Here is a 23877-nt window from a genome sequence, read left to right as displayed (position 1 = left end):
CCTGGTTCTTTCTCTTTTGGTTGGTGTCTTCACCTTGGTACCTAATGCTTGCTGCTTTGCTCGCGTTCTGTCTTTTGGATTGGAATATATACCCCCGCAAGACCGTATTTTCGCACTTTACACCAGATTGTATACAACATTTCTCCTTGGTTATATAGTTCCTTATGTATGTTTGGGATGATCTGGCAAGTTGGGATGGACAAGGAGGAAGGGGCCTAGAAACTAGCTTATTAAATTGTTAATCTACTACTTTCTTTGACATATGAGGTGTACTCTAGTATGTGCGTAAGGCGGCTCATGCTGGTCTTGATATCTGTTAACAGAGAACTCCACAAGCATATATCTTGAACGACTTGGGAGTGTGGAGTTGGCTAAACCTTCTTTTTGCTAGAAGGATGTAATTCGTAGAGTCTATAGGGTAAGTTGACTTCAATTAATTGCAATTGAATCATCACGAGATGAGTGCGAACGCAAAATAGAGCAAGTTTGGAGTACATAGGTAACAAGCGCATTGACCAACGCGGGGAAGACGCGATGACCTATTCGCGGGAACCCTTGCTTCCAAACAACGCGACGGTAACGACATTTGCTGCGCTTCAACCTACCAATCGACTTTGGGAACCCACGATACTCGAGCCACAGATTGTACACTGCAAACAAGTAGAGCAGTGCTGCGTAATTTCATCCTTTGCGTGCACGAACGAAAGCACATTCAACAAAGTCTCGAGGTTACCTCTCCCCGCCGCCGCTCTTTCATCGACTACAGACTACGCGATCCCCGATTCCCCACCTACAAGCGCATCAACAAAACAACTCCCGATTAAATCTGAAACAAGACACAAAGAGCGCAGGAGAACCATGGCTTCGGAAGCAGCAGCAGGAGAGCAGAACTTTGGAGCAAGCCAAATGTCGGATGGGGAGGAGACTCTCACGCCGCTCGAACAAGAAGTCTTGGATGAATATGCGCGGTTGTTGGGAAACTTGAATACTGTTCGTCTTTGCCTTTTCCACGGACTGAAGATGCTAAGCCGTGCCAGTCGTTTTCCTCTGATTCTCACTAACGCTCAGAATAGCTCTCCTCCCTCCTACTAGATCTATCGAACAACCCCAGTGCTGCTATACTGGACGGACTGCGCGGCCTGGAACGGAAAACTAGCTTGGTATTTACGCTGCTGAAAGCTAGTGTTTACAGTATTGTGTTGAACCAGCAGATTGACACCGAGGGGGGCAGTAACGGTGATGATGACAACACTGAATTAAGAGACTGAAAAAGGAAGAGAGAAGTGGCATGGACGATAAACGAATAGATGGATATGACATAATGTCGGAGTGAGCATGGTGCGTCCAAACAACTTTAGCATAAAAGAGTCTGAGACTATGATACCCCACTAGAGAGCAAGACAGTAAGAGAGAATAGAGAGCCTTCGCGCATCAAGCAGACATGGACACATGCAAGATGACATGATATGATACAAGATATCTACACAAGCTCTCTATGAGCCTTTCCACCCAACTTCATACCATGCATATGATACATCTCAGTCATACCCTGTCCATATCTAACAAAACAACCAGTCACAAAATCCAACTCTGCTGCATTGAATTCTAGTGAATAGATCCACCATAGTAGACCTTCCTAACATCTACCAACTTCTTACCTCTCGCCCTCGCAATCTCGTCTGGTAACTTCTGACTTGTAAGCGCCTCCCATGTCGCCTTGATAACGTTCATTTTGTTCCTCGAACGAGGGGTTTTTGCAGACAAGTCCTGGAGACCGGCCGCACGTGCGAGCTCGAAGATGAGATGTTGGACGCGGAGACCGAAACCTATGAGCATTCGAGTTAGCATTGCAACCGGAGAGTTTACTGGAGTGATGGGTAGTATGAGAAGGTTTTATCTTACCTGGCGGTCTGGAAAAGAGCTGGACGCGAGTAGCGCCCACCTTGGTCTCCAAGTCTCCAAATGTCGTCCTGTTCTCGTAGCGTGGAACTGGACGCATGTTTCGTATCGCGCTCATGACACTCTGCTTGCGTCCCTCTTCCGGTTCTACGGATTTACCCTCGCCGACACCTAATAGACCATCTTGGTTTCCCGCTATGGTAAGGTAGTACAGACTTCTTATCTTGCCCATACGTGTCTGGTTCGTGACGCCGTGGACAACCAAAGTCTTGACACGGATCTGGCGCAATTTTTGCTTGTCCCAGCCTAGGTATTGCAGGAGGCGTTTTTGCCGGGGGTCCTCTTCCTCTTCGGTCTTGAGGCGGCGTGTTTGGCGGGCCATGCGGCTTTCGACACGGGGGAGGTCGGGTGCGATGACGGAGTGGCGCTCGTCTCCCAAGGCTTGCAAAGCGGCGGGGTTCTTCGATGTGTAGGTTGCACGTGGGTCCAGCGTGGCTTGCGTGACGGCTGCATCCATAGCGCTTTGCAAAGCCTCGTCGGTTTCGCCTTCTGGTATGCCGTTGGGATACATTTTGGCGAGGTTTTCCGTTGCTAACCGGGTTATGTTTTGGTCGCGCTCGACTTCGTTGGCGATGCGGAAGGTTTTGGAGCCTTCAATGTCGTCGCCGGTCAGACGCTCAGGTCGGTCTGTTACTGGGTCTACCTGTGCGAGGTCGTCTTCGTAGTTGAGACGCCATGGGTCTGTTCTTCGCTGGCCCTGTGTGAGGACATCTCGTGCGTCGATTGTAGACTCTGCGGCTTTGATGGCGGCGATTTGCGAGGGGGTGTATTTTTTCTCAAGGAGCGTCGTCTCTGCGGTATCGTACTTTGGGTATTCTGCTTCCGCCGCTTGGTTGAGGAGCTTGAGGTCGTCGGCTTTTATTGACGGGTAATGTGGTCTCTTCTTGCGGGCTTGTCTGGGTGCGGAAGCATGGAAAGTGCGTTGCGGAGGTGGTTTAGGAAGAGTCGTCGATGCTGCTTTGGTGAAGAGACATCTTGCGGGGCGGCAGACGCTCATTTTTGCCCTTCAACCTCCGACTGAGGGCCAATTGAGCGTGGGGCGGCGGTAATAGCGGGTGGCCTGCGCGGCGGCGTGATGGTCAAAGTGAAGTTCGGAAAGTTCAAAGGTGACTAAGCGGGATGGCAGTAATCGCTCCAGCCAATCGCCGCCTTCCCATCCCCGTGACTAACTCAACTTTCTCTTTTCTCCATTCCACGTACGCTGCATGTACTCTCGGATCTTTACTCGACCGCTTCGGACACTGCTGGCCAGTAGCCGCTATTCTCAAACTGCTAGGTACAATATGGCTTCGTCCGCCGACAATGTTGCGCCTATTGAAAGCAACGGCGCAAAAAGATATGCAGAGACACCTTTACGGAGCGAGGAAGGACCACGAGGCAATTACAGGTTCAAGAACAAGCGCATGAAGAACGGTCATGCTGAGCAGAGTAAAATCTTGAAAACGAACGGCACCAATGAGGAAGTTTTATTGCAGGATGTTACTGCGCTCATCAAAAATCTTACTTTTCAAAGAGAAGGAATGGAAGGCTCGACAGTACTGCCAGAGAAGTTCAAAGAGATCACAGTTGAGATCAAGGAGATATCTTCTACTGGTGATGGCCTAGGTTTCCAGCAAAACTCGGACTCGGACCAGGTCTATGTCGTGCCTTTTAGCGCACCTGGAGACATTGTGACAGCACGGCCGCACAAACACTTTGAGAAAGAAAAGTACTCCATGGCCGACTTCGTCAATGTCATCACGCCTTCAAATCACCGCAATGACTCTCTTGTAAAATGTCCCTACTTCGCCAGTTGCTCAGGCTGTCAGTTCCAAATGCTACCCTACGACTTCCAACTTCAACACAAAAAGACCATTGTCGAAAAGGCATACAAGAACTTCTCCAACCTCCCACCCGAGCTCATTCCTACCATCGGCGACACAATTGGTTCACCACTGCAGTACGGCTACCGCACAAAACTAACCCCTCATTTCGACGGCCCTCCAGACGCCCGTCGAAGTGACGGTCGAAATGGCATCAAGCGAACATTTAAAGAAATACCCCCCATTGGCTTCATGAAAAAAGGAACACGTACAACAATTGACATAGAAGACTGTCCCATTGGCACAGACGCCGTCCGCGCAGGCAACAAGCGAGAGCGAAAACGCGTCGCAGACACCATATCCACCTACCACAAAGGCGCTACGCTTCTGCTGCGCGAAGACACAAAGCGTATTCCTAAAAATGAATATGATGTCACGAAAGAAACAGACTCAGATGCTGTAATCGAAGACAGAGGCGAGCACATCCACCGCAAAACATGTATAACAGATCCCAACGCCAAATCTACAGAGTACATCTCCGACTTCCAGTTTGTCAACCCAGCTGGTTCTTTTTTCCAGAACAACAACTCCATCCTCCCTGTCTTCACACAATACATACGCGAGAATATCCTACCCTCCTCTACATCAGCGCCCAATCATAAAATCACCCACCTGATCGACGCATACTCCGGTTCCGGCCTCTTCACCATCACCCTCTCTTCCCTCTTCAAGTCCTCCCTCGGCATCGACATATCTCCCGCTAGCATAACCTCCGCATCTACAAACGCGCGCTTGAACAACCTTCCAGAATCTTCCACACGCTTCATCGCCGCTGACGCCGCCCGTCTCTTCGCTTCCATCGAGTCTCCCGCCGACGAAACGGTTGTCATGCTAGATCCACCCAGGAAAGGCTGCGATGAATCCTTCTTGCGGCAGCTGGTGCAGTATGGACCCGCAAGAGTGGTGTATGTGAGTTGTAATGTGCATACTCAGGCGAGGGATGTGGGTGTGCTGGTAGGCGGGATGACGGGTGTTGATGGCGGGTTTGGGAAAGGCGAGGGGTGTTATGAGATTGAGAGTTTGAGAGGATTTGACTTTTTCCCGCAGACGGGGCATGTGGAGGGTGTGGCTGTGTTGAGGAGGAAGGAGAATGCTGCGCAGAGTGGAGATGCGTGAGAATGATGACGGAGATTCCTCATTGTATGGTTAGTGAATGGTGGTGAGCACATTGATTCCACAAGTTTGTTGAGAGTATTTTCATTGTCAAAGATTTTTGCTGTACATCTCATGCTCGCTCAAAGCCATACCAACATTTGCGCACGTTTCTTACGATACTTATCTCGCCGTCTACGTGCTTCCAGGCCCACCCAGCAGCGCGAACCTTCGGACAATGCTGGGACCAATCTCATCGTACTCGGCCTTGGTGTGGCAGTAACTCTTGAACTCGGGTGTCTGACCGAGCAAGCTACCTCCGAACCACGGGCCGTGTCTTTGTCTCTTATGCGTAATGACTTGTACGTCCAGACCACCACTCTTTGCACCTCCGCTTCGTGCCTCTGATGCCTTGATCCTCGCGTCAACCATGTGCCTGATGTCACGCTGCAGGCGTCGACCAAAGTCCTTGTATAGTGTTGAACCACCTGATAGCACAATGTTCTTGTAGAGCCCTCTGCGTACATCGATGGGAGAGGATTGGATGACGGTGTCGACAATGGTGGGGAGCGGGGTGAGGAAATCGGAGGAATAGATTTCGGGGTTGAAGAAGATCTCTGGCGCAAGGAAACGTTCGTAGCCGACGTCGACGGTTGTGGTCTTGCCGTTGGGGTAGTTGACGGTGTGCTTCTTGAATCGGTCGTCTGATTCGCGGTCGAAGCGTGCGAACTCCTTGACGATATCGGGACACACGTAGCAGTACTCTTCCTTGATGCGCTCGGCAGTCTGAAGGGAGGAGTCGGGCTCGCCGCGTTCTCGGAGCAGCGATTGTACGAAGTTGGTAATGTCGCGACCAGCGATGGGGACACTCTTGATGGAGGAGCCAATGACGTAACCTTCGGCGACGGGAATAACGTGAGTGACACCAGCACCTGAGTCGATGACAGTACCGGTGAGGGATCGGTCCTGTACCTTGGAGCTGGTCCATGACGCGGCCAAAGCGAGCACAGCTTGTACGGCGATGTAGAGACCAGCAACGTTGAAGGACTCGAACATGATTTCGGCAGTAGCCTCGCGGTTCTCTGGGGGGTTCAGTGGCTATGGGCTGTCAGTGTCGTCTTTCTAATCGTGGTAGAAGCACAGCGTACGGGCTCGGTGAGGAGGAAGTGGTGGTCCTCGGGCTCCACTCTCAGGTACTTGAATATCGAGTTGGACCAGAAGCGTTCCATAAGGTCCTGCATGCCATCAGTATACCCTCGTGTCCATCTACAGGCTTCTCCATACCCAGTTGTCTATCTGACCATGCCTGATCGGGTAGTTGATGCCATAGCCAGCGCCTCCAGCTGCGGCCAGAGCTTCGTCGCCGATGAAGAAGTCGAGGTCCTCGGTGCCGCGCTTTCCAGACAGATGACCACCAGGCCCAGCTCCACCAGTCAGGTATGAGGGCTTGTTCGCAACGGCTGGACGTCCAGAGCCTGATCCGCCGCTACCGCCTGTTGGACCTTTGGTAGCTATCGCAGTGGGAAAGACGAAGGAGGGGGAGTCGTTGCCGGCGAAACCTGGTGCGTTGTTATTAAGAGCTAATGCATCGAATTGAGTCGTTGAGCGTACCGAGCTTCGAGTATCCCGTACCGCTGCAGCCAGTGTCAGTACTCAATCGCAACGTGGGTGCCCATCGGCAGCTGTTAGCTTACTTGTCCATGACAACGGCGGGGGTTTGGGACGCCATGGTTGCTGCTTCTTGGCGTAAAAATCAATATACAAGGCAGCTCAGGTGATCCCTGATATGAGAGCGAAGGCGCGTGGGTTGGGTGTCGAGGTGGCTTCGTCAGAGCGGTGATGGCGGAGGTCGGTGCATGTAGTCGAATCAGGCACCGCCCCGCTCCGCCCTTGGCGCAGGACACATGGCGGGGGAAGACTGCAGTCCTCTTCAACACGTAAACACAGTCGCTCCTGCTTCCTCAATCTAGTGTGCCTGCTGCACCAACAAATTTTGAATCGTAAGCCTAACATTGCAATCGCATGCCTTGGGCAGGTACAAACGAGAGAGCCATCGCCATCGCCATCGCACCTCTGACATCGCTGCTAACCTTTCCTCCACTGACTGTGATCCTACAGCGCTCATCGAGCTTCTCTCCCACTCTCATTGTTCACACCGCCGCCAGAGGACATCTTCGCCTTTACATCGGCTCAACCTCTTCATTAATTCCGCATTCTTCTTTTCTTCCTCAGTCATTCTCGCCTCTCCTGCAATTACCTGTTTTCACTGTCGACCCTACATCTCCCTACGTTTCGAGTGTCCGCTTAACGACCGTCTTTACAGTCAGATCCACAACATCCTACCACTACCGCCCACTTCGGAGCGACACCGGACCATTTCACTAATCGCCAAAAGTTCTCTGTGCCAACAACAGACCCTCATTGTGTGCTGAGTCAAGCCCCGAACTACAACCAAGACTCATCCGAGCGGCATCATCTCTCACCGTGTTGCACTGGATACGTTCAGTCTGCACTTCCGTGACTTTCGCCGACACTTCACCACACACAAAGGCATGTCGATTCCAGGTCGGCACTATGCACCCATAGACGGAGCCTGTCATGTTGATACACACACACGCAAAGCCTCGCGTAGTCCGCCGAATGATGATGTGTGCTGCATATATGTTCATGCTGGCGCAGGCTACCATAGCCACCAGAATGAGAGGATTCATCTCGAAGCATGCAATGAGTGAGTGTTCCGATGCGTCTCAAACGATGTCGCAAAGTTAGCTCGTGCTGATATGCGTAGTGCTGCACAGTTAGCCATGTTAATTCTGAAGAACGGCGGCTCAGCCCTCGATGCTGTCGAGGCCGCCGTTAAGACTTTAGAAGACCGAGAAATCACCAATGCAGGATACGGCAGCAACTTAGCCATGGATGGTGTCGTCGAGTGCGATGCTTCCGTGGTCGACCACTTTGGGCGTAGTGGAGCTGTTGGGGCTGTAGCTCGTAAGCGTTCGACGACCAAAGCTGTGGCTTAGTACTGATGATGATCGCCAGAGATCAAGAATCCTATATCCCTAGCACGAATGGTCCACGACCATACCATGAGTCCGCTAACGCTGCGTCGAGTGCCTCCAAACCTTTTGGTATCTCAGGGCGCCACTGACTTCGCTGTCGAGATGGGTATGCCAATCCTGCCCCATGATGCACTCATCTCCCCTGCGGCGAAAGAGCGTTGGATGCGATGGCGCTCCGACTTGAGAGCAGCCGAGCGCAAGTCCAAGAAGAGTGGTGCACATCCATCATGCTGGAAGATCAGGGATACTACGGCACCAGTCGATGAGCGGGCACAGGAACGCATGCGCGAACAGCACACTCAGAACCTGCTACGGGCATATCCGTCTCTGCTGCAATCACATTCGCCTCCGCTATCGGATGGTTCAATGTACGGTCAAGGTGAGAACGCGTCTTCTGATCCTTCGGTTCCTCCTTCAGAGCAGTCTTCGAGCTCTTGGGTCAGCAATGAGCCGACCAGCGCACCCGACCTGACCGATACGGCACCATTGGTTGCAGAGGCTCGTCCGATCACTGTTTCTGATGCTTCTCGCAGTGCTTTCGTCAACAGCACGCAACAGATACCTACTCTGAAAGAGTATCGTCGCGACGCAGGTTATGAAAGCATCATGGAAGACGCGCAGATGGAGGGCGACGACACAACATACGTACCGAAACCGCGTGGAGCGTGGGCTGATGGATCTGGAGAGGATTTTGACTCTGAATCCAGCGTGCAGACAGCAAAGGGCGGTCCCAAGGAGAAGGCTCAACGTGACGCGATCGATACCCGCCTACCGGAAACCCCAGACGAAAGTGTAGTCCAGTCGCGGCTCGCTGCTACATCGACCCCACTAAATCACGTCAAAGAGACAGCGCCACTGCCGCCCATGCCATCTAGTCACACGGCGCATGAGGTCGAAGAAGACCATATTACCGATACTGTTGGCGCTATCGCAATCGACAGCTGGGGTAACATTGCTTGTGGTGCATCTTCCGGTGGCATTGGCATGAAGTACCGGGGCCGGGTAGGCCCGGCAGCTCTTGTCGGCGTAGGAGCCGCGGTCATCCCCATTGACCCTGACGATTCCGAACAAACATCCGTCGCGACAGTTACAAGCGGAACCGGGGAGCACATGGCAACCACCATGGCTGCCACAGTATGTGCCGAGCGTCTATACCAGAGCGTGAAGAAAGGCCGTGGCGGCGACTACGTTGAAGTGACCGAAGACGAGGCTCTCCGAGCAATGATCGAGAACGAATTCATGGGTACGTCAATCGCTTTGATATTGTCTACTCAACTCCATACTAATACTACGCCAGGGCATCCAAGTGTCAAGCACAGCAACTCGGCCGGTGCCATCGGCATCCTTGGTGTGAAGAAGATGCGCTCTGGCATATTGCTCTACTACGGACACAACACTGACTCGTTCGCTATGGCATCCATGTCTTCGGATGATGATCGTCCTGCCTGCTCCATGTCTCGCAGTAATGGTAGTGGCCAGATTGCGCAGGGTGGAAGGATGGTGCCTGTGAGGCGCAACAAGAGGACCAAGTCAACTCCAAGGAGGTGACTGTGGTAGGCGTATGCGGTGCTTACAGTGTCATTTTACGAGTTCATACCTCCTATCACCTGGGATGCGAGTCTAGATACGAGTCAAGAAACCGACGGTGCGGCGGGCGTTCCTGTTTCCTACTCGTCATCGTGAAAAGGCTTTTGCGAGCTCGAATGTGTATATCATTAGTGGAAAAAGTTAGCTAATGGTCGTGATCGTATGGTAAGGGGATATGTGATACGACCAAGACACGAAAGAAAGCAATCTGGTGTCTACTGGATCAGTGGAAGAAGAAATGGGTGTCGCTGTAGAGTACTCATTAGATTTTGGCTGTGAAATGATACCTAGCTTCCTGTCTTACAAACTCTTACACTATGACCAGTGCCAAGGACCGGACATAGCACATTCGATTCGTCTTGCTTGTCAGGAAATTTTCTTAGTGTGCCTTGGTGCGTGCAAGAAACTGGAATGGTCCAGCATTTACCAAATTAACTGGTGAGACATGCGGCTCAACAGTGTGTCCTATCGACGAGTTTCCAGGTCATCCGCGGATGAATATGTTCGCCGAAGGTGCATTAAGCAATGCGTATGGATGGCAACCTGAAATATGGAATACTCCAGACGATGATGAGTTAGCAAATCTGGAAGCCTCTCTTTGCCTTCCCGGTCTTTGCTTTGGCGGTTTTTTCCTCAAGGTGCTCTCAGCACGTAGCAGATCGATGCCGTGCTAGATACATACCAATTATAGCAATTCGATGACTCGTCAGACATGGAGAGGGGAGCTCAAATAGCACAGAATTGGGTGTATGAGCGATGTGTCGGCTCCATGGCAACCTCGGTTCAACGACCGCGACGTCACTCTTCCACAGTCCCCAAAACATCTCTGTAGACCCCATACACTCGTCTCACGCAAACCCCTTATCGCACCTGCATATGGAACCATATCACATTGAAAATTCGTACCTGAGCCTATGATTTAACATCTCACTAACTCTATTTTCCATCGTACCCCTTGACTCCCTTCTCCCCACTCCCCTCGACCTTCCCACTGGCCACCCCCAGACTCCTTTCAAACGCCCCCGTAATCCCCATCTGGTCTGTTAGTATACTGACCATATCAAATCCCCTCTCTGCATACCCCCTCGCGTCCTCCCCCGAGTTACAATACATAGCCACTTTCTTTCCCTCCGCATGCGCCGCTTCTTTGATGCTCTCAATCGCCTCCTGCAACTCCTTGTCCATTGTCGAAGTCAAAATAGGATGCCCAATGTTGTTACCGAGATCAAACGGCCCGATTAACAAACAATCTACGCCGGGTAAAGCGGCAATCTCCCGGCAGGAAGCCAGTGCAGACGCAGTTTCTATCTGTACGATTGTGAGAAGCGTACTGTTCGCGTGGCGAAGGTAGTAAGTTAGTGGTTCATTCGAGAAACATTGCGTGGGGAGGGGGGAGCCGAAACCCCGGGTTCCTTCTGGGGGGAATTTGGCGGAGGATACGAGCTTTTTGGCGTCTTCGACTGTATAAATTAGAGGGACTATGACACCATGGGCACCGCTGTCGAGAGCGCCTGTGCGAAGTGTCAGTTTGTGACGTGGGGATGCTGAGGGTGATTGACGTGTAGACAAGGAATTACTTACGCTTTACCATCCACGGTTCGTTTGCTGCGATACGGACAAGAGGGCTCACGCCTGCGTGTGCTATGGCGGTGACTGCTTCGTGCATTTGGCTGTCGTTGATGTTGCCGTGCTCCGTGTCGACACATATCCAGTCAACGCCTGAACGGGCGATTGCCCGAGCATGATTTGTCCCTGGTAGCATCTAGAGCGCCGTCAATCTCTCTACATCAAGTTTTGCTTCATCTTCGGGATGACTTACCTGCCATCCTCCGAATGTCGGCCCGCCTTTCTGGAAGGCCTTGTATATCCGGCTTGCTTCTTGGAGGGTGTTCATGTTTCGCGAACGGAAAGATGATTGGCTATTTTGGGATAGAATGATCTGAGGACGTTTGAGGAGTGATTGAGAATTCGGTTTGAGTGGCTTCGACAGAGTGGCTCTTTGTAGGGCGTGCGATATCGTCATGGCTCTTGCAGGGACGAGAGGGGTATATTGCCGTGTTGGAGATGGTTACCCCACACTGGAACGCGCTAGGCTATGCGGGTTTATGGGGAATGGCAATAGACTCTCTCTGTTGACACGTCGGGATCTCGAGGGGATTTCTTGCCTGAGGGACCTATTCGATGAGCGTCTATTCTTATATCCATTGTGACGCATGCTGTTACGGGTCCTCTTCTGGACGAGGTGAGTCAAGGGCGCCTGGAGTCTTTACGGCGGATACGACGCCCTACTGGATTTGTGGAGCCTTTTATCTCCGTGCTATCAACATCAACGCGCTGTGACCATGTCAAAGCTCACTTCCATCATATTTGGATATTCGACTGCCGCCAGATGACAGTGATCGTCTATCATATCGTATGCAGCCATCATGTTATTGAATACTGCCGCCGGCGCGAGCCAACATTCTCGGAGATACAACCCCAAAGTAAAAACCGGATGCAAAACGTGCAAGTAAGATGATGGATTCGCAGTTACCCGCCAATGACTTTACCAACCGACGATAGAAAACGCCGCGTGAAATGTGACGAAGACCGGCCTTATTGCCTAAAGTAAGCAGGCAAGCTCCCTCACACGCAGGCTTGAAAACTGCCATGTTTACCTGAGTAGATGCACTAGTACTGGTCGCAAGTGCGATGGGTACAGCCGAATGAAGCATGCATACCAGACTCAAGTCATCAGCTTCGCGTTCGATCCATCGAGGATGCCTCAGCACCCGATTTCGTCGTTTTCCGGATCTGGAAATGCACAGTATCTGGAGTTCTACTACTACCACATCGGACCAATGTTATCCCGCAGATTCGACAGGGACTTCTGGTGTGGCATAGTCCTCCAAATGGCACAAGCCGAATCCTCTGTGCGTAACGCGATGATAGCCCTCGCTTATCTAAACCAAACACAACGCGGCAGCTTAGCAGATACGCGTCGTGATACATCAAAGAAAGATGGAGAGACCAGCGGCCAATTTGGGCTATACTACAACAAAGCCATCAGATGTCTCGTAGCCCGCATGAATGAAGCATCATACGCGCCAGAAACGGGGCTGGTGACCTGCGTACTTTTCGCCTGCATAGAGTTTCTGCGAGCTGATAAGCAAAACGCCCTGCTCCATATGCGAAACGGACTTTACATTGTCTCTGAGCTGCGGAGAAGACATGGTGTTGACACGCTTTCTCGCGAGTCCCGTACCAGCATTATACGAAACGGCATCAGCGGACCACTAGAGATGATCGAGAAGACTCTTGTCCCAATCTTCACACAGGGTCTAATATCCGCACTACTACATGGTGTAGATGTGGATATGGAATTTGCTTTCCTCGAGTCTACGCTGCTGAATCACCTGCACCTGCAAACCTTCAACAACCTACGCGAGGCGCGCTTCTCATATTGCGAGATGAGAGACGCTTCAATTATTCTTGCGCGCGATTTCGCTATCAAGCTGTTCCAAGGCCTTGAACCATCGCCATCCGATGTTGAGCGGCAAACCCATGTTCTAGCTTGTCACCAGACTTGGTTCAGAGCTTTACTCGCCTACGAAGAAAGCTCTGCGCTCATCTCTGAAGAAGACAGGCTTGCGATTGTTGCGTTGAAAATTGGTTATTACACCACTTACACTGCTTCGGCATGTGTACACGATGCCAGTCAGATGTCATTCGATGCGTATCTCGATAGTTTCAAGACCATCATATACCACGCGAAATTCCTCGCAAAGAAGATTGTAAACACTGCCAGTCCAGCTCAAGAGCAAAGGATGCATTCTGGCGCTTCCGCCAACTTTACATTCGATACTTGTCTAGTCCCCGCCTTGTACTATGTCGCCCTTCGCTGCCGCCACCCATCTACCCGTCGCGCTGCTATCGCGCTCCTATCTCGGGATCTTCCCCGTGAAGGCCTCTGGGACCCCGATTTCTATCGCATAGTAGCCGAGCGTATCGTGGAGATTGAAGAGAAAGAAGTTGATGGGAGAGGCTGGCCGGTAAAGCGAACGAGATTGTGGAGCGCAAGTGTAACGGCGGACGTCGGTGAGGAGAGTGGACTTCGATCAGATTTCTTGTTTGCAAGGGATGTTGGGAGGGGGATGGGGAACACGTGGAGCGAAAAGAAGGTGCCTTCTGTAGCTGAGCTATATGTTGAGGTGTGCAATGCAACTTAGACGCTTAGTAACAACGTCAAATATCTGTGCATAGCGCATACAGAGCATCGACAGACCCGGTATACTAGGAGTAACAATCTCAACTTCAATCGCCCCACAGACAAAATTATCCTCTCCGTGCCAGAAATGTCTACAATTATATGGATATCCGCTGCCTCCCATAACCTTACACACTCGTCTTCCTAGAGAACGCCAAGTGACTCCAGACACTGCCAAACCCCACCGTCTGGCCTTTATACCAGCCGTGGTGATGCTTTTAGTACAATCAAGAAGAAGAGGAACAACAAGCAGAAGAGTGATGTTACATATCCGTAATCATAGCCTGATCGTCGCCACGCTGACCCTCGGTCACGATACCAAGAAGACGCGCATACGGCACCGTAATACGCTGGAGGTCGCGATGTTTACCTGCATGCCATGTTAGCAACCTGGAATCTGAAAACATCGAAAAAGATAAGCATGGGAGAGAAAGAGAAAAACTTACCAAGAATCAACACCGCCTCCTTGAGCAACTCCTCCCTCTTCCACCCGCAGATTTCTTCCGGCTCCTTCATTGCGCCTTCATCCTCTTCCTCATCGTTGTTACCCTCCTCATCCTCAGAAACAAGACTGCCCATGAGGCTGCGCAACAACTCTTCAATCTTCCCTTTGAGGCCCTCAGCACCGAGACGCTTAACGTACATGGTAAGATAGATCTTAAACTCCTCCCTCGCACCCAGGGTGCGTGCGGCTGCAACGCGGTTCTCGAGATGCGCCACAGACGCCGAACTCTCAAACGTTTCGTAGCCCTCTGCAGAAACCAGGATCTTAATGAGGCGCTGGAGGTGGAAGGCGCGGCCTTGGAGTAGGGATTGGTTCGTCGTGTTGCGTTCGAGTGCAGGTATGATTCCCGCTGAGATGTTCTCGATAGAGACCTGATCGTCCTTTTCTTTCTGTGCTGCGTTTTTGTCTTTGGAAGATCGGATGTTGCCGACGGAGGAATCAGTAGAGTTCCAGTATTGACTTGTAACACCCCACCAGGGTTCTGAGAGACGCTGCCAGATGTACATGTCGGGGTTGTATGCGTAGCCCTCGCCGTTTGACATGGCTACTGTTATGCGGCCTGCAGAGTTTAGGCGCGCGAAGACGATGCCAGGAGAGCGCGTGAGGTGGGGGCCCTGGGCATAGGCTGCAACGTCGAGGATGGGAGCTAGGGAGATGGGTGGATGCGGTGCGGACATTGTTTTTAGGTTCCAGATGTAGACCATGCCGACTGCTGTTATGCACATTAACCACCAGCCACGGCAGTCCATGATTACGGGTTGTGCTTCTAGGACCATGGCGTTGAGGGTTCGGCGACCGGCGGGAGTCCACGCGTATACTGAGCCGTCCTCGCATGCCGCTGCAAAGAGATTCGTGTTGCCTGTGACTAGGAGTACGGCCTTTGGCAGGAAATCTTGCCAGAGTGACTGCCCCTTGCTGGTACAGGTTAGTCTTGTTGGATCGTGGTCTTGTGGACGGCCTGTCCGTGATGGCCCGCTGGCGTTGCGAGCTTCTAGGATGACAGTGTCTGGTATTTCTGCCTTTCCTGTGTTGGCATCAACACCACTCTGCGGTGGCTCACTGCCGTCCATGGTTCGCACGATAACACTTCTGACTTTTGGCACAGCCAATCGCACCTGGGCGAGGGCCATGTGAGGATTCACGATGGCGGGCCTTAGAACCGATGGAGGCTCTGTCAGGTCGTTTGTCTTCGATGGTGCAGCAGCCGGGGGAACCAGACCCTTCTCACTGTTAAGTACAATTGCTGCCCCTCCAGGTTTGACTGAACCAGCCAATCTCCGCTCCACTTGTCTGTCTTCATCGCCTTCGATTTCAGCGAATTTCCTCTTATTTCCTATCAACATGGTTGCGAGTCCACCTTTTGGAAACCCATCGTATGGCTTTGACAGATCTAAGATATTGTGGGGATTATCATTCCTACCACCTGACGTGGCTGTTGCAGAGAGGAGTTGCGTTTGAGGTAAGGATGATTCGCCGACACCAGAGGAAGACGACATGAGCATAGGTGCTATCCGCTTCTTGCCATCCTTATTGATGGTCACCCTTTGCTTGAGCTTCTCGACTCTAGCATCTGGAGCTGGCTCAGTAGGGGCCGCTGGTGGTGCAGCAGCGCTCGATCCATTTGTGAGGCTTGTTGTAGTAGTAGTAGTGGCGCCGTTGGTTCCGTTGGGGATGGTTGGCGGTTGGACTGCACCTCCGGCGTCGCCCATGAGTGCACCCATCCTGCCTTGAACACCCTTTAGCTCTCCACTCTTACTGCTCTCTTCCAAAAGTAGTGCGTCTGTACCCTCGATGATGCCAACTCTTCTGCCAGCGCCAAACTTGGCAAGCGTCTTTTCGTTCTCTGCCAGTGTTGCTGGATAGCCTAGTTCTCCAGGCGCAAACACGAGTGTCAATATGCTACCGTCTAGACTGGTGGCGTATAGCGTTTCCCCGTTTGGTGCCCACGACAAGTCAGAAATAGACTTTCCTGCCAGCTCCTGCGAGATCATAAACGGTCTAGGAAAGCTTGTATTCCACACACTCAAGCATTTGTCTTGTCCGGCGCAAGCAACAATTGTAACGGTTGGCTGATTGATAGTTCCGTCCTTTTCTGGTCGCGGTGGGTCCCGGTAAAACAATCGCGGAGAAAACGAGGTTACTTCAACGGGCCCTTCATGGCCGACCAGACTGATGTCTCCGTCCCACGAACCTCGCGCAAGGATAGCGACGGAGCTGACTGGCCCGTTTGTAGCATTCGCAGCGGCGATGTGTGCGCCATCGGGCGACCATGAGCAACGGCGGAAGTATGTGGTAAGTGGGGAGGTCTGGAAGGGCGCGGTGATGGTATGGTCCAAAACAAAGTTGTTGACCTGGTCTTGCTGCGAGGCGTTTGGCGGAGGAGAGTTGAATCGGTAAACCTTGATGGTGCGGTCGTCGCTAGCAGTAGCGAAGTATTTGTTGGCTGGGTCAAATGTTATGCCCTTGACGTGACTCTGGTGGTTTGATAGTGTCTTCAACTTCTCGAAGGAATGCCCAGACCAGACTACGACTTTCGAGTCCAACCCCACCGATACCAAGATTGACGAGTCGAATGACCAGCCAAGATCCTGCACATCGTTTTCATGTCCTATGAGGCGGCGAGTGACGCGCCAATTCTCGACGGGTGGGGGTTCGTTCGATCCTGCGATTCTATCAGCTCATCTTCATCGTGGGTGCCCTGCCTTTACCCACCAAATGTTGGACGCGCCGGCGCCGCATTTTTGTCGAGCGTGTAGACGCATACTATTTTGTCGTCTGCGCCAGAAGCCAGGTATTTGCCGTTGGAAGAGAAGCGGACCGCGTGAATGGTACCAGAATGATGGCTCACAGCCGCGAGCTGCTTTGGTTTCGTATACGAGGGGTCGTTTGAGTTCAGGATAGCCTCGGTAGACCATACACGTACATAGCCATCTGTAGATGATGTGTCAACAGTCTTCTCGGGAGAAACGCATCGCGCGGGAAACCCCAGGGTGGGTTGACGAACCTCCGGCAGCCGTGGCCAAGCGCGATCCATCAGGGGAAACGTGGCAACTGTATACTTCGAAGTCCTTCTGTTCGCCTATGACAAACTCGTGTCAGCAACATGGCAATACAACAATAGCACATGCATGCGCGGAGATGCACCAACCCGGGTGTGTTAACCACTGTGGTTTAATGAGATGCATGGTCGCGTAAATATCGCTAGCAGTTGAATCATGCTATTACGCGACCATGAAAGTAGGGCAGAAAAGGCTGGAAGAAGAGGTCGTGGGTTGATAGTTGGGGCGCACGTTTTGGTGAACCGCGACAGTTGTCTGGTGTTGGCGACGCGATCTCGCGGTCGACGCTACTTGGCAGACGTTTGGGCAGGGGTTTAAGGTTTAGGTGCATGCGCCGATCAGAAAGTGGACGTTAAACGAGCCGCTCAAGACTGTGGGGGTGTATCATGCATTCATGCTAACACTACGACTTGGTCTTCCTTCATCTCGCTGTCTCTAATCATCTGTTACGCAAGAACGGCTAAGGTCCTCTTCGAAGCTGGCCGGCCATCCCGCTTCCCTATTGGTTGCTTGTTACAAAGACATCTAAACCTGGAACTACACTACTCAACGCGGCATTCTCCTGAATGCATCCTACCCAGCTTCGTTATCCAAGTCATGATCCAGCAAGCCCTTGCATAGATGATAAAGATGCTCTGATACACGCATGTCCTGCTGCTTGGTGCCAATGCCCATACAAGTCTCGCTTGAGCTCATTGGAAGCAGATCCATTCAACGAACGTCCACTTCGAAACTGGATTCCATAACAGACGAGCCGAGGCTGATGACAGCGTGATCGACAGGTGGCGCATGGATTGTGGATGGAACGGGTCATGATGCTGCTCATTTCGCCTTCTTCCTCTTCTTGAACACCACCGCTGGTGTAGCTGGCGCATCCTCCTCCTTTTTCACAACGGCCTCGGCAGCCTTTGCTTCCGCTTCTTCAGCCGTGGGTATATCCTGCAGGGTCTTGGCCTCGTTCTCTTCTTCAACTTCAGCTTTCACTCCATCCCCAGGTTCTTCCCTCTTGACCTCTGGCTGCGATTTCTTCTTCCCAAGCAAGCTCTCAATGTCATCGTCATCGCCGCCCTTGCTGCCCGGGAAACTCTTGTACGTGTGTCCCCAGCCTTTCCGTTTGGTGATGAGCTCTCCGGCAGCCTTTTGCTCCTCCTCATCCTCATCCAGTTGCCGCTTCCGCACGCCCTTGTTCAGCGATGTTGCCTTGAACTCTCCGTCCTCGGTGACTTCTCCCACGACTTCTTCCTTTACTGTCTTCCATTCGCCCGCTATCGCCAAATCGCCTCTTGCAGCCGCGGGAAGCGCCACACCCATAGCTGCCAGCTGCTCCCATTGTCGTTTCCTGTCGTCTACTGTGGCCTTCTTCTCGGGTTCCTTCTTGAATGTGGGCTTGCCGCCGACGCCAGTCGCGACGGAAGGAGTCGAGGATGCCGATGGTACAATGCCATTCAGCCGAGCAACCTCTGCTTGTGCGCGCGCCTGGTTGCGCTTCTCGTTTTCCTGTTCGCGATGTAGTCCCTTCAGACTACGCTGGATATTGCCTTGGTGGCGGCCGGTCGCTTCGTGCTGCGCGCGCTCGAATTTGGTGTCCTTGACAAACACGGAGCAAAACTTGCACCAGTATTTTGGCTGCAGTAGGGTTAGGGTATGACGCGCTTATCTTTCTTGGTCTCACTTACTGTCGATTTCCAGTATTCGGCCATGGTTGAATGTCAGAGGAGTGCTTCGCAACCATCCAAAGTCGGGGAAAGCTTGCTAGCGCACGGTCCAAGTGGTCTCGGTGGTCCGCAATGCGAAGACGAGACGAGTTCGCATGGCGCGAACCACGACTGCGGATCTTTCACCGCTACCCCCACTTAAACACAAATCCGTCTTCACATGTCTCGCACTAGTTTCTCATCGTCATACCTTCCACATTTCTACATCGACGGGGCTAGGCTCTTGTGATAATCATAATGCACGTCATCCAGTCGACTAGGAAGAGAGTGGCATCTATCGAGACACCAGCTAGCAGCAGAAAAGCAAGCCCTTACTACTCTCGTGCCCTTACACGTACTAGAGAGTCGACTGCATTCATGCGTTTGGGCTAAAGGGCGCCTTAGCGATGCGCGCGTGAACATCAACCTTCCGTCTTAGCCGTCCATGTGTGTCTCGGTGGACTGTCTACACAATGTTGCCCTGCAACACCTCGCACACCCATGGAGCCTTCGAATGCTGTATCCCTGGCTTCATCCATCATACAACTTGTCGAGTACTCGGCCAAAGTGGTACACAAGGGTAAAGTGGGCGGTCTACGCGGATCTGATGCCAACACCTTGAAAGAACCTACACTGCTCGATGACGCGATAGCTAACCTCGCCGACTTATCACAACAACTCAGGAAGACACTGCATGTAGTCCGAAATTCCCATACTACTCCTGATCAACACAACACAGCGGATGCGCAACTTATCGCATGTGCGAAAGATGGTGCGAGAGTGGCGAAGATTTTACAAGCCACACTGGATCAAGCGAAGCGCAACAACGACGTGGATGAACAAACTGTACTTGATCATGGACTACGCAGCATCTTGTGTTTGTATTATAACCAGAAGACGATTTCAGCTTTTTCAGACACGCTCAATTCTGTTCGGAAGCAAGTAGATATCGCTCTTCTCGCCTCACTCAAGTAAGTGTGATACTCCCGATGCCATCACCCATTAATCGTTGACACAGAAAACCCATCTCACAGCTTAATCAAGCTCATCTGGAAAAGGGATGGCTTTCCGGGGACAAAGCGGCCAACGCCCGTGTGCGGTTACTTTACGCCGTCAACCGTCACAATTGGAAGCCCACGGAAACGGCCGACATTTCATCGTTTTCAGACGCTTTGAAAGACTCCGTTGTAAGCGGCGACACAGAGAGTCGCTTTGCGAGCATGATTTTGGCACACTTACGTTTCACTGGCTTGCCCGATCGCTTGAAGGCAATCCCGTGTACGCACCCCGGAACTTTTCAATGGACGTTCGACGGAAACTACCAACGGACTGACTCTCGTGATTACGAATCCTTCCCTCGGTGGCTCGCTGCAGTCGACTGTAGCAACCTGTATTGGGTTTCTGGCGAGCCCGGTGCTGGGAAGAGTACGCTGATGAAGTTCCTATCCAGTCACCGTCGGACTGCTGCCCAATTACAAACCTGGGCTAAGGGAAAACCAGTCGTCAAGGGAAGATTTTTCTCCTCAAGTCTGGGAAACAACATGCAAAAGTCGCGATTGGGCCTTCTACAGACTCTGCTTTATTGCGCACTCAAACGTGACAGGAACACTCTACTACAGGTTTTCCACCATCGCTGGCAGCAATTTCGGACTTTTGGCGGGGGTCGACAACCTTTTACTTGGAACGAGCTACGCCATGCTTTCATCATGATGGCCTCCACCCCTCTTACGCCGAGGTCATTTTTCTTCGCGATCGATGGCCTAGACGAACTTGACGGAGACCCGAAAGAACTTGTGCAATTTCTCACGGACGTGGCTAAGTTTCCGCAAATCAAACTTTGCGTAGCTAGTCGGCCAACACCAGAGTTCCTTCGCATTTTCAAAGGCGAGCCTTGTCTTCGCCTCGAACGGTGCAATCGCCAAGACATCCACAATTACGTCAAGGCTTCGTTCATAGGCAACGAAGTGTATGCAAAGTTCAATAGATCAGACCCCGGATCTGCTACCAATATCATCAAAAATATAGCCAAGAAGGCAGCCGGCATCTTTCTCTGGGCATATGTCGTGGTAAATGTTCTGCTTGACGGACTGGTGACAACAGCCCGCATTCACGACCTTGTCGCTCAACTGGAGTCCCTCCCGTCTGGGTTGGAGCAACTCTTCACGAAACTCATTGGTAGTCTAAATACACGGCACCTGAGGCACGCCTGCCAACTCTTCCGTCTGTTTGCCGTAAAAACACGACCAATGTTACTGGAGCTCTGGTTTGCAGACTGTGAAAATGATGATCCGGCACTGAGGAGCGAGGCCAGGCCGCTGGCAAGATCTGAGATCTTGGTACGTCTCGGAACTATGAAACGTCAGCTAAACTCTCGATGTCGAGGTCTACTAGAAGTGGAAAGCTCGCACAAGGGCTCCAGCGCCGTGCTGTCGGAAGGTACGTTCGTGTTGTATTCGAGGTCCAATCGAAGCTGAACACAAGCAGCATCTCGTGTCACCTGGACACATAGCATTGCGCGCGACTTCGTCCGATCTCAGCGAGTCTGGAACATCGTGCTCGATAATACCGGACACGACGCTTTCGATCCGCAATGGCACTGGGCCAACGGGCAACTCGGTCTATTTAAAACACTTGCCGCTACCACCAGAACCAAGACCTCCCACTTCGCTTCCTGCATCGAATACGCATTAAGACTAGAACACCGTCTCCAGATTTGTCCAATCAAATTTCTGGATGAAATAGGACGTACTGCAGTCATATACCCGATAGTATACGGTGAACTCATACCTCGCAAGCTAAATGTCAGCGTCGACAACTTTCTTGATTTTGCTGTGTTGTTCAATCTCGCCAGCTATGTTCGTACCAAAGGTGTCACGCTACCAAGAGAAGACTTGATGCGTAGTTGTCGCTTACTAGGCTTGCTAGATGTCAAGCAATGGGAGGTATGTTCAAAACGCCTCGGCGCCCCAGCAGTCTGGAACGCGGATTTCGAGGAAAGGAAAAGAGAGATGGAGCGTGTAATGAATGGTTTGCTTGATCGTGGGAGTGACAAATCGAGATGGGAGAGGGCTAAGAAGAAGCTGTCTAGGCAGAGAAAGACGTGATCTGTCGCTCTTGAACGTACGTTTCGATAACTTGGACAGAGTATACAACGGATGGCTTGGCAGAACCATTTCACGTCTTACCATCCGGGATCATTGCAGAGGGTCTGCATAGTATACATTTTAAGAAAAAATTATTGTACATCGCGAATCGTGGAAACAACACGAACATACCAAGCATACCACCTCATTCCCTTTCCAGGGCCGCCAGATTGAACTCCGTGTACTCCGGCATCTCCCACCTCTTTTCCTTCCCTTCTGGTAAAAGTCCCGCAAGCCACCCGATCACCCTATCAACTCTTAGACTACTCACCGTCCAAAGCGCCCAACCCGCCATCCAAAGCCCCCACTCTGAACTCGGAAGGGGACCCTTTCCATCCGCGTAGGGCCCAAGCTTCTGACATTCCTCAACAGGCTGCTTCATGCCCTCTTGATAGGCTTCCAGCGCGGCATCGACGTCATCCCCGTGTTGAAACAACTCGCCTGCAAGGATGTATGCGCCGATGAGGGAGAGTGTAGTGCCCATTCCTGTAAAGGGTGAGGGACAGTATCCCGCGTCGCCAAGGAGGACAACGCGGTCCTTGTGAAGTTTTTGCTGAGGCATCTTCACTTGGCCGATTTCTGTGGCATAGAAATCTTTTACAGTGTCTAGGCCTTGGAGAAAGCGTGGGCACTCCCATCCTGCATCTTGGTACAAGCTCTTCCAAGCATCTTTCTGTTCCTCGGCGGATCTCTTCTGGTAAGTTGCCATGTGGCTTGCTCTGTCTTTGTCTTTGCCGTTCATGAGGAATAGGTAGACTTGCGTCGCCGGTTGGTTGCCCGTACGTGTCATTACCATGCGGTTGTTGGAAGCGAAGTAGATGCGTGCTAGGCTATCTTCTGTGGGAAGACGAGGGATCTTGTAGTATGCGGCATGGATATTCATGGAGTGGAAAGCCGAGCTGGAGATTTCGGAGCCAAAGGCAAGGGAACGGGTTCGTGAAGCTTGACCATCTGCTGCGATTACCAGATCGAAGGCGCGGGTCTCGCCGGTGGAGAATGTTACTGTTGCTGTCTTGGGGGAAGATGAGGATTCAGAATGTGAAAGCGCGGTGATGGTTTTGCCGAACTCGTAGGTCAGTCCACCTTTGACATGTCCTCTGGTGGTTAGAATCTCGCGTTCCTGGATGCTGATATCATGCATCATTTTGACAAAATTCCCCCTCATAAACTCAAACTCATGGGTTAAAGTCAATGCCCCAGCGGTATCTCCTGCTTTCGTGATACCGAATTGCATGAGGCTTTTACCATTTCGGTCAACAAACTCCATGCCGCCTTCCTTGACACAGTAGGAGCGAATTGTGTCCAGGAGACCTAGTCTCTCCAAGATAGGGATGCCTTGTGCTTTGATATCGATTTGCTGTCCACCCGTCCGGAGCGTGGGAAATCGTTCTATGACCGTGATCACGTGATTGGGGTTAGAACGTTGGAGCATGAGGGCGAGGGCCGGACCGCAGACGCCCGCGCCTACAATGAGAATATTCAAGGATGATGGCAATGTCGTCATCTTTGCGATAGTAGCGCTAATGTATGAGCACGTAGGCTAGACAAAGACGAGGGTTTGTGGAGGGTTTACGGAAGGCTTGTGGTAAGAAGCTTGTAAAAGACTTGTAAGAAGCTTGGTATTGATTCTACCTAGAGATTAAGTTTAGCTTTCAAGAGTTTCCCCGAGTC

The 23877-nt window shown here is 51.8% G+C and overlaps 11 protein-coding genes across 11 annotated transcripts; 5 read left to right on the top strand and 6 right to left on the bottom strand.

Moving 5' to 3' along the window:
• Positions 1 to 858: 858 nt before the first annotated feature.
• AA0111_g8014 (hypothetical protein) lies at positions 859 to 1268 on the top strand (the record flags this gene model as incomplete). Its single annotated transcript, XM_028654416.1, has 2 exons — positions 859 to 990; positions 1074 to 1268. The coding sequence occupies 2 exons, from the start codon at positions 859 to 861 to the stop codon at positions 1266 to 1268; spliced, it is 327 nt and encodes a 108-aa protein (XP_028504327.1).
• Positions 1269 to 1605: 337 nt separating this feature from the next.
• Positions 1606 to 2956, bottom strand: AA0111_g8013 (hypothetical protein; the record flags this gene model as incomplete). Its single annotated transcript, XM_028654415.1, has 2 exons — positions 1606 to 1826; positions 1903 to 2956. 2 exons carry the CDS (start codon positions 2954 to 2956, stop codon positions 1606 to 1608), a joined length of 1275 nt encoding a protein of 424 aa, XP_028504325.1.
• Positions 2957 to 3242: 286 nt separating this feature from the next.
• Positions 3243 to 4937, top strand: AA0111_g8012 (tRNA (uracil(54)-C(5))-methyltransferase; the record flags this gene model as incomplete). Its single annotated transcript, XM_028654414.1, has 1 exon — positions 3243 to 4937. One exon carries the CDS (start codon positions 3243 to 3245, stop codon positions 4935 to 4937), a length of 1695 nt encoding a protein of 564 aa, XP_028504299.1.
• Positions 4938 to 5108: 171 nt separating this feature from the next.
• Positions 5109 to 6642, bottom strand: AA0111_g8011 (Actin-related protein 3; the record flags this gene model as incomplete). Its single annotated transcript, XM_028654413.1, has 5 exons — positions 5109 to 6011; positions 6062 to 6148; positions 6198 to 6472; positions 6525 to 6547; positions 6608 to 6642. The coding sequence occupies 5 exons, from the start codon at positions 6640 to 6642 to the stop codon at positions 5109 to 5111; spliced, it is 1323 nt and encodes a 440-aa protein (XP_028504323.1).
• A 1075-nt stretch (positions 6643 to 7717) lies between these two features.
• AA0111_g8010 (hypothetical protein) lies at positions 7718 to 9520 on the top strand (the record flags this gene model as incomplete). The annotated part of the gene is made up of 3 exons (XM_028654412.1): positions 7718 to 7901; positions 7953 to 9215; positions 9270 to 9520. The coding sequence occupies 3 exons, from the start codon at positions 7718 to 7720 to the stop codon at positions 9518 to 9520; spliced, it is 1698 nt and encodes a 565-aa protein (XP_028504324.1).
• A 975-nt stretch (positions 9521 to 10495) lies between these two features.
• On the bottom strand, positions 10496 to 11453 carry AA0111_g8009 (hypothetical protein; the record flags this gene model as incomplete). The annotated part of the gene is made up of 3 exons (XM_028654410.1): positions 10496 to 11070; positions 11141 to 11321; positions 11379 to 11453. The coding sequence occupies 3 exons, from the start codon at positions 11451 to 11453 to the stop codon at positions 10496 to 10498; spliced, it is 831 nt and encodes a 276-aa protein (XP_028504438.1).
• Positions 11454 to 12318: 865 nt separating this feature from the next.
• On the top strand, positions 12319 to 13767 carry AA0111_g8008 (hypothetical protein; the record flags this gene model as incomplete). The annotated part of the gene is made up of 1 exon (XM_028654409.1): positions 12319 to 13767. One exon carries the CDS (start codon positions 12319 to 12321, stop codon positions 13765 to 13767), a length of 1449 nt encoding a protein of 482 aa, XP_028504437.1.
• A 301-nt stretch (positions 13768 to 14068) lies between these two features.
• AA0111_g8007 (hypothetical protein) lies at positions 14069 to 17344 on the bottom strand (the record flags this gene model as incomplete). The annotated part of the gene is made up of 3 exons (XM_028654408.1): positions 14069 to 14175; positions 14252 to 16972; positions 17023 to 17344. 3 exons carry the CDS (start codon positions 17342 to 17344, stop codon positions 14069 to 14071), a joined length of 3150 nt encoding a protein of 1049 aa, XP_028504444.1.
• An 847-nt stretch (positions 17345 to 18191) lies between these two features.
• On the bottom strand, positions 18192 to 19069 carry AA0111_g8006 (hypothetical protein; the record flags this gene model as incomplete). The annotated part of the gene is made up of 2 exons (XM_028654407.1): positions 18192 to 18995; positions 19046 to 19069. 2 exons carry the CDS (start codon positions 19067 to 19069, stop codon positions 18192 to 18194), a joined length of 828 nt encoding a protein of 275 aa, XP_028504443.1.
• A 495-nt stretch (positions 19070 to 19564) lies between these two features.
• Positions 19565 to 22167, top strand: AA0111_g8005 (hypothetical protein; the record flags this gene model as incomplete). Its single annotated transcript, XM_028654406.1, has 3 exons — positions 19565 to 20034; positions 20082 to 21499; positions 21548 to 22167. The coding sequence occupies 3 exons, from the start codon at positions 19565 to 19567 to the stop codon at positions 22165 to 22167; spliced, it is 2508 nt and encodes an 835-aa protein (XP_028504446.1).
• A 184-nt stretch (positions 22168 to 22351) lies between these two features.
• On the bottom strand, positions 22352 to 23710 carry AA0111_g8004 (hypothetical protein; the record flags this gene model as incomplete). The annotated part of the gene is made up of 1 exon (XM_028654405.1): positions 22352 to 23710. One exon carries the CDS (start codon positions 23708 to 23710, stop codon positions 22352 to 22354), a length of 1359 nt encoding a protein of 452 aa, XP_028504445.1.
• Between the last annotated feature and the right edge of the window lie 167 nt (positions 23711 to 23877).

Source organism: Alternaria arborescens (assembly GCF_004154835.1).
Source record: "Alternaria arborescens strain FERA 675 chromosome Unknown contig_19, whole genome shotgun sequence".
NCBI lineage: Eukaryota > Fungi > Ascomycota > Dothideomycetes > Pleosporales > Pleosporaceae > Alternaria > Alternaria arborescens.
This window is presented reverse-complemented; position numbering and strand designations above follow the sequence as displayed.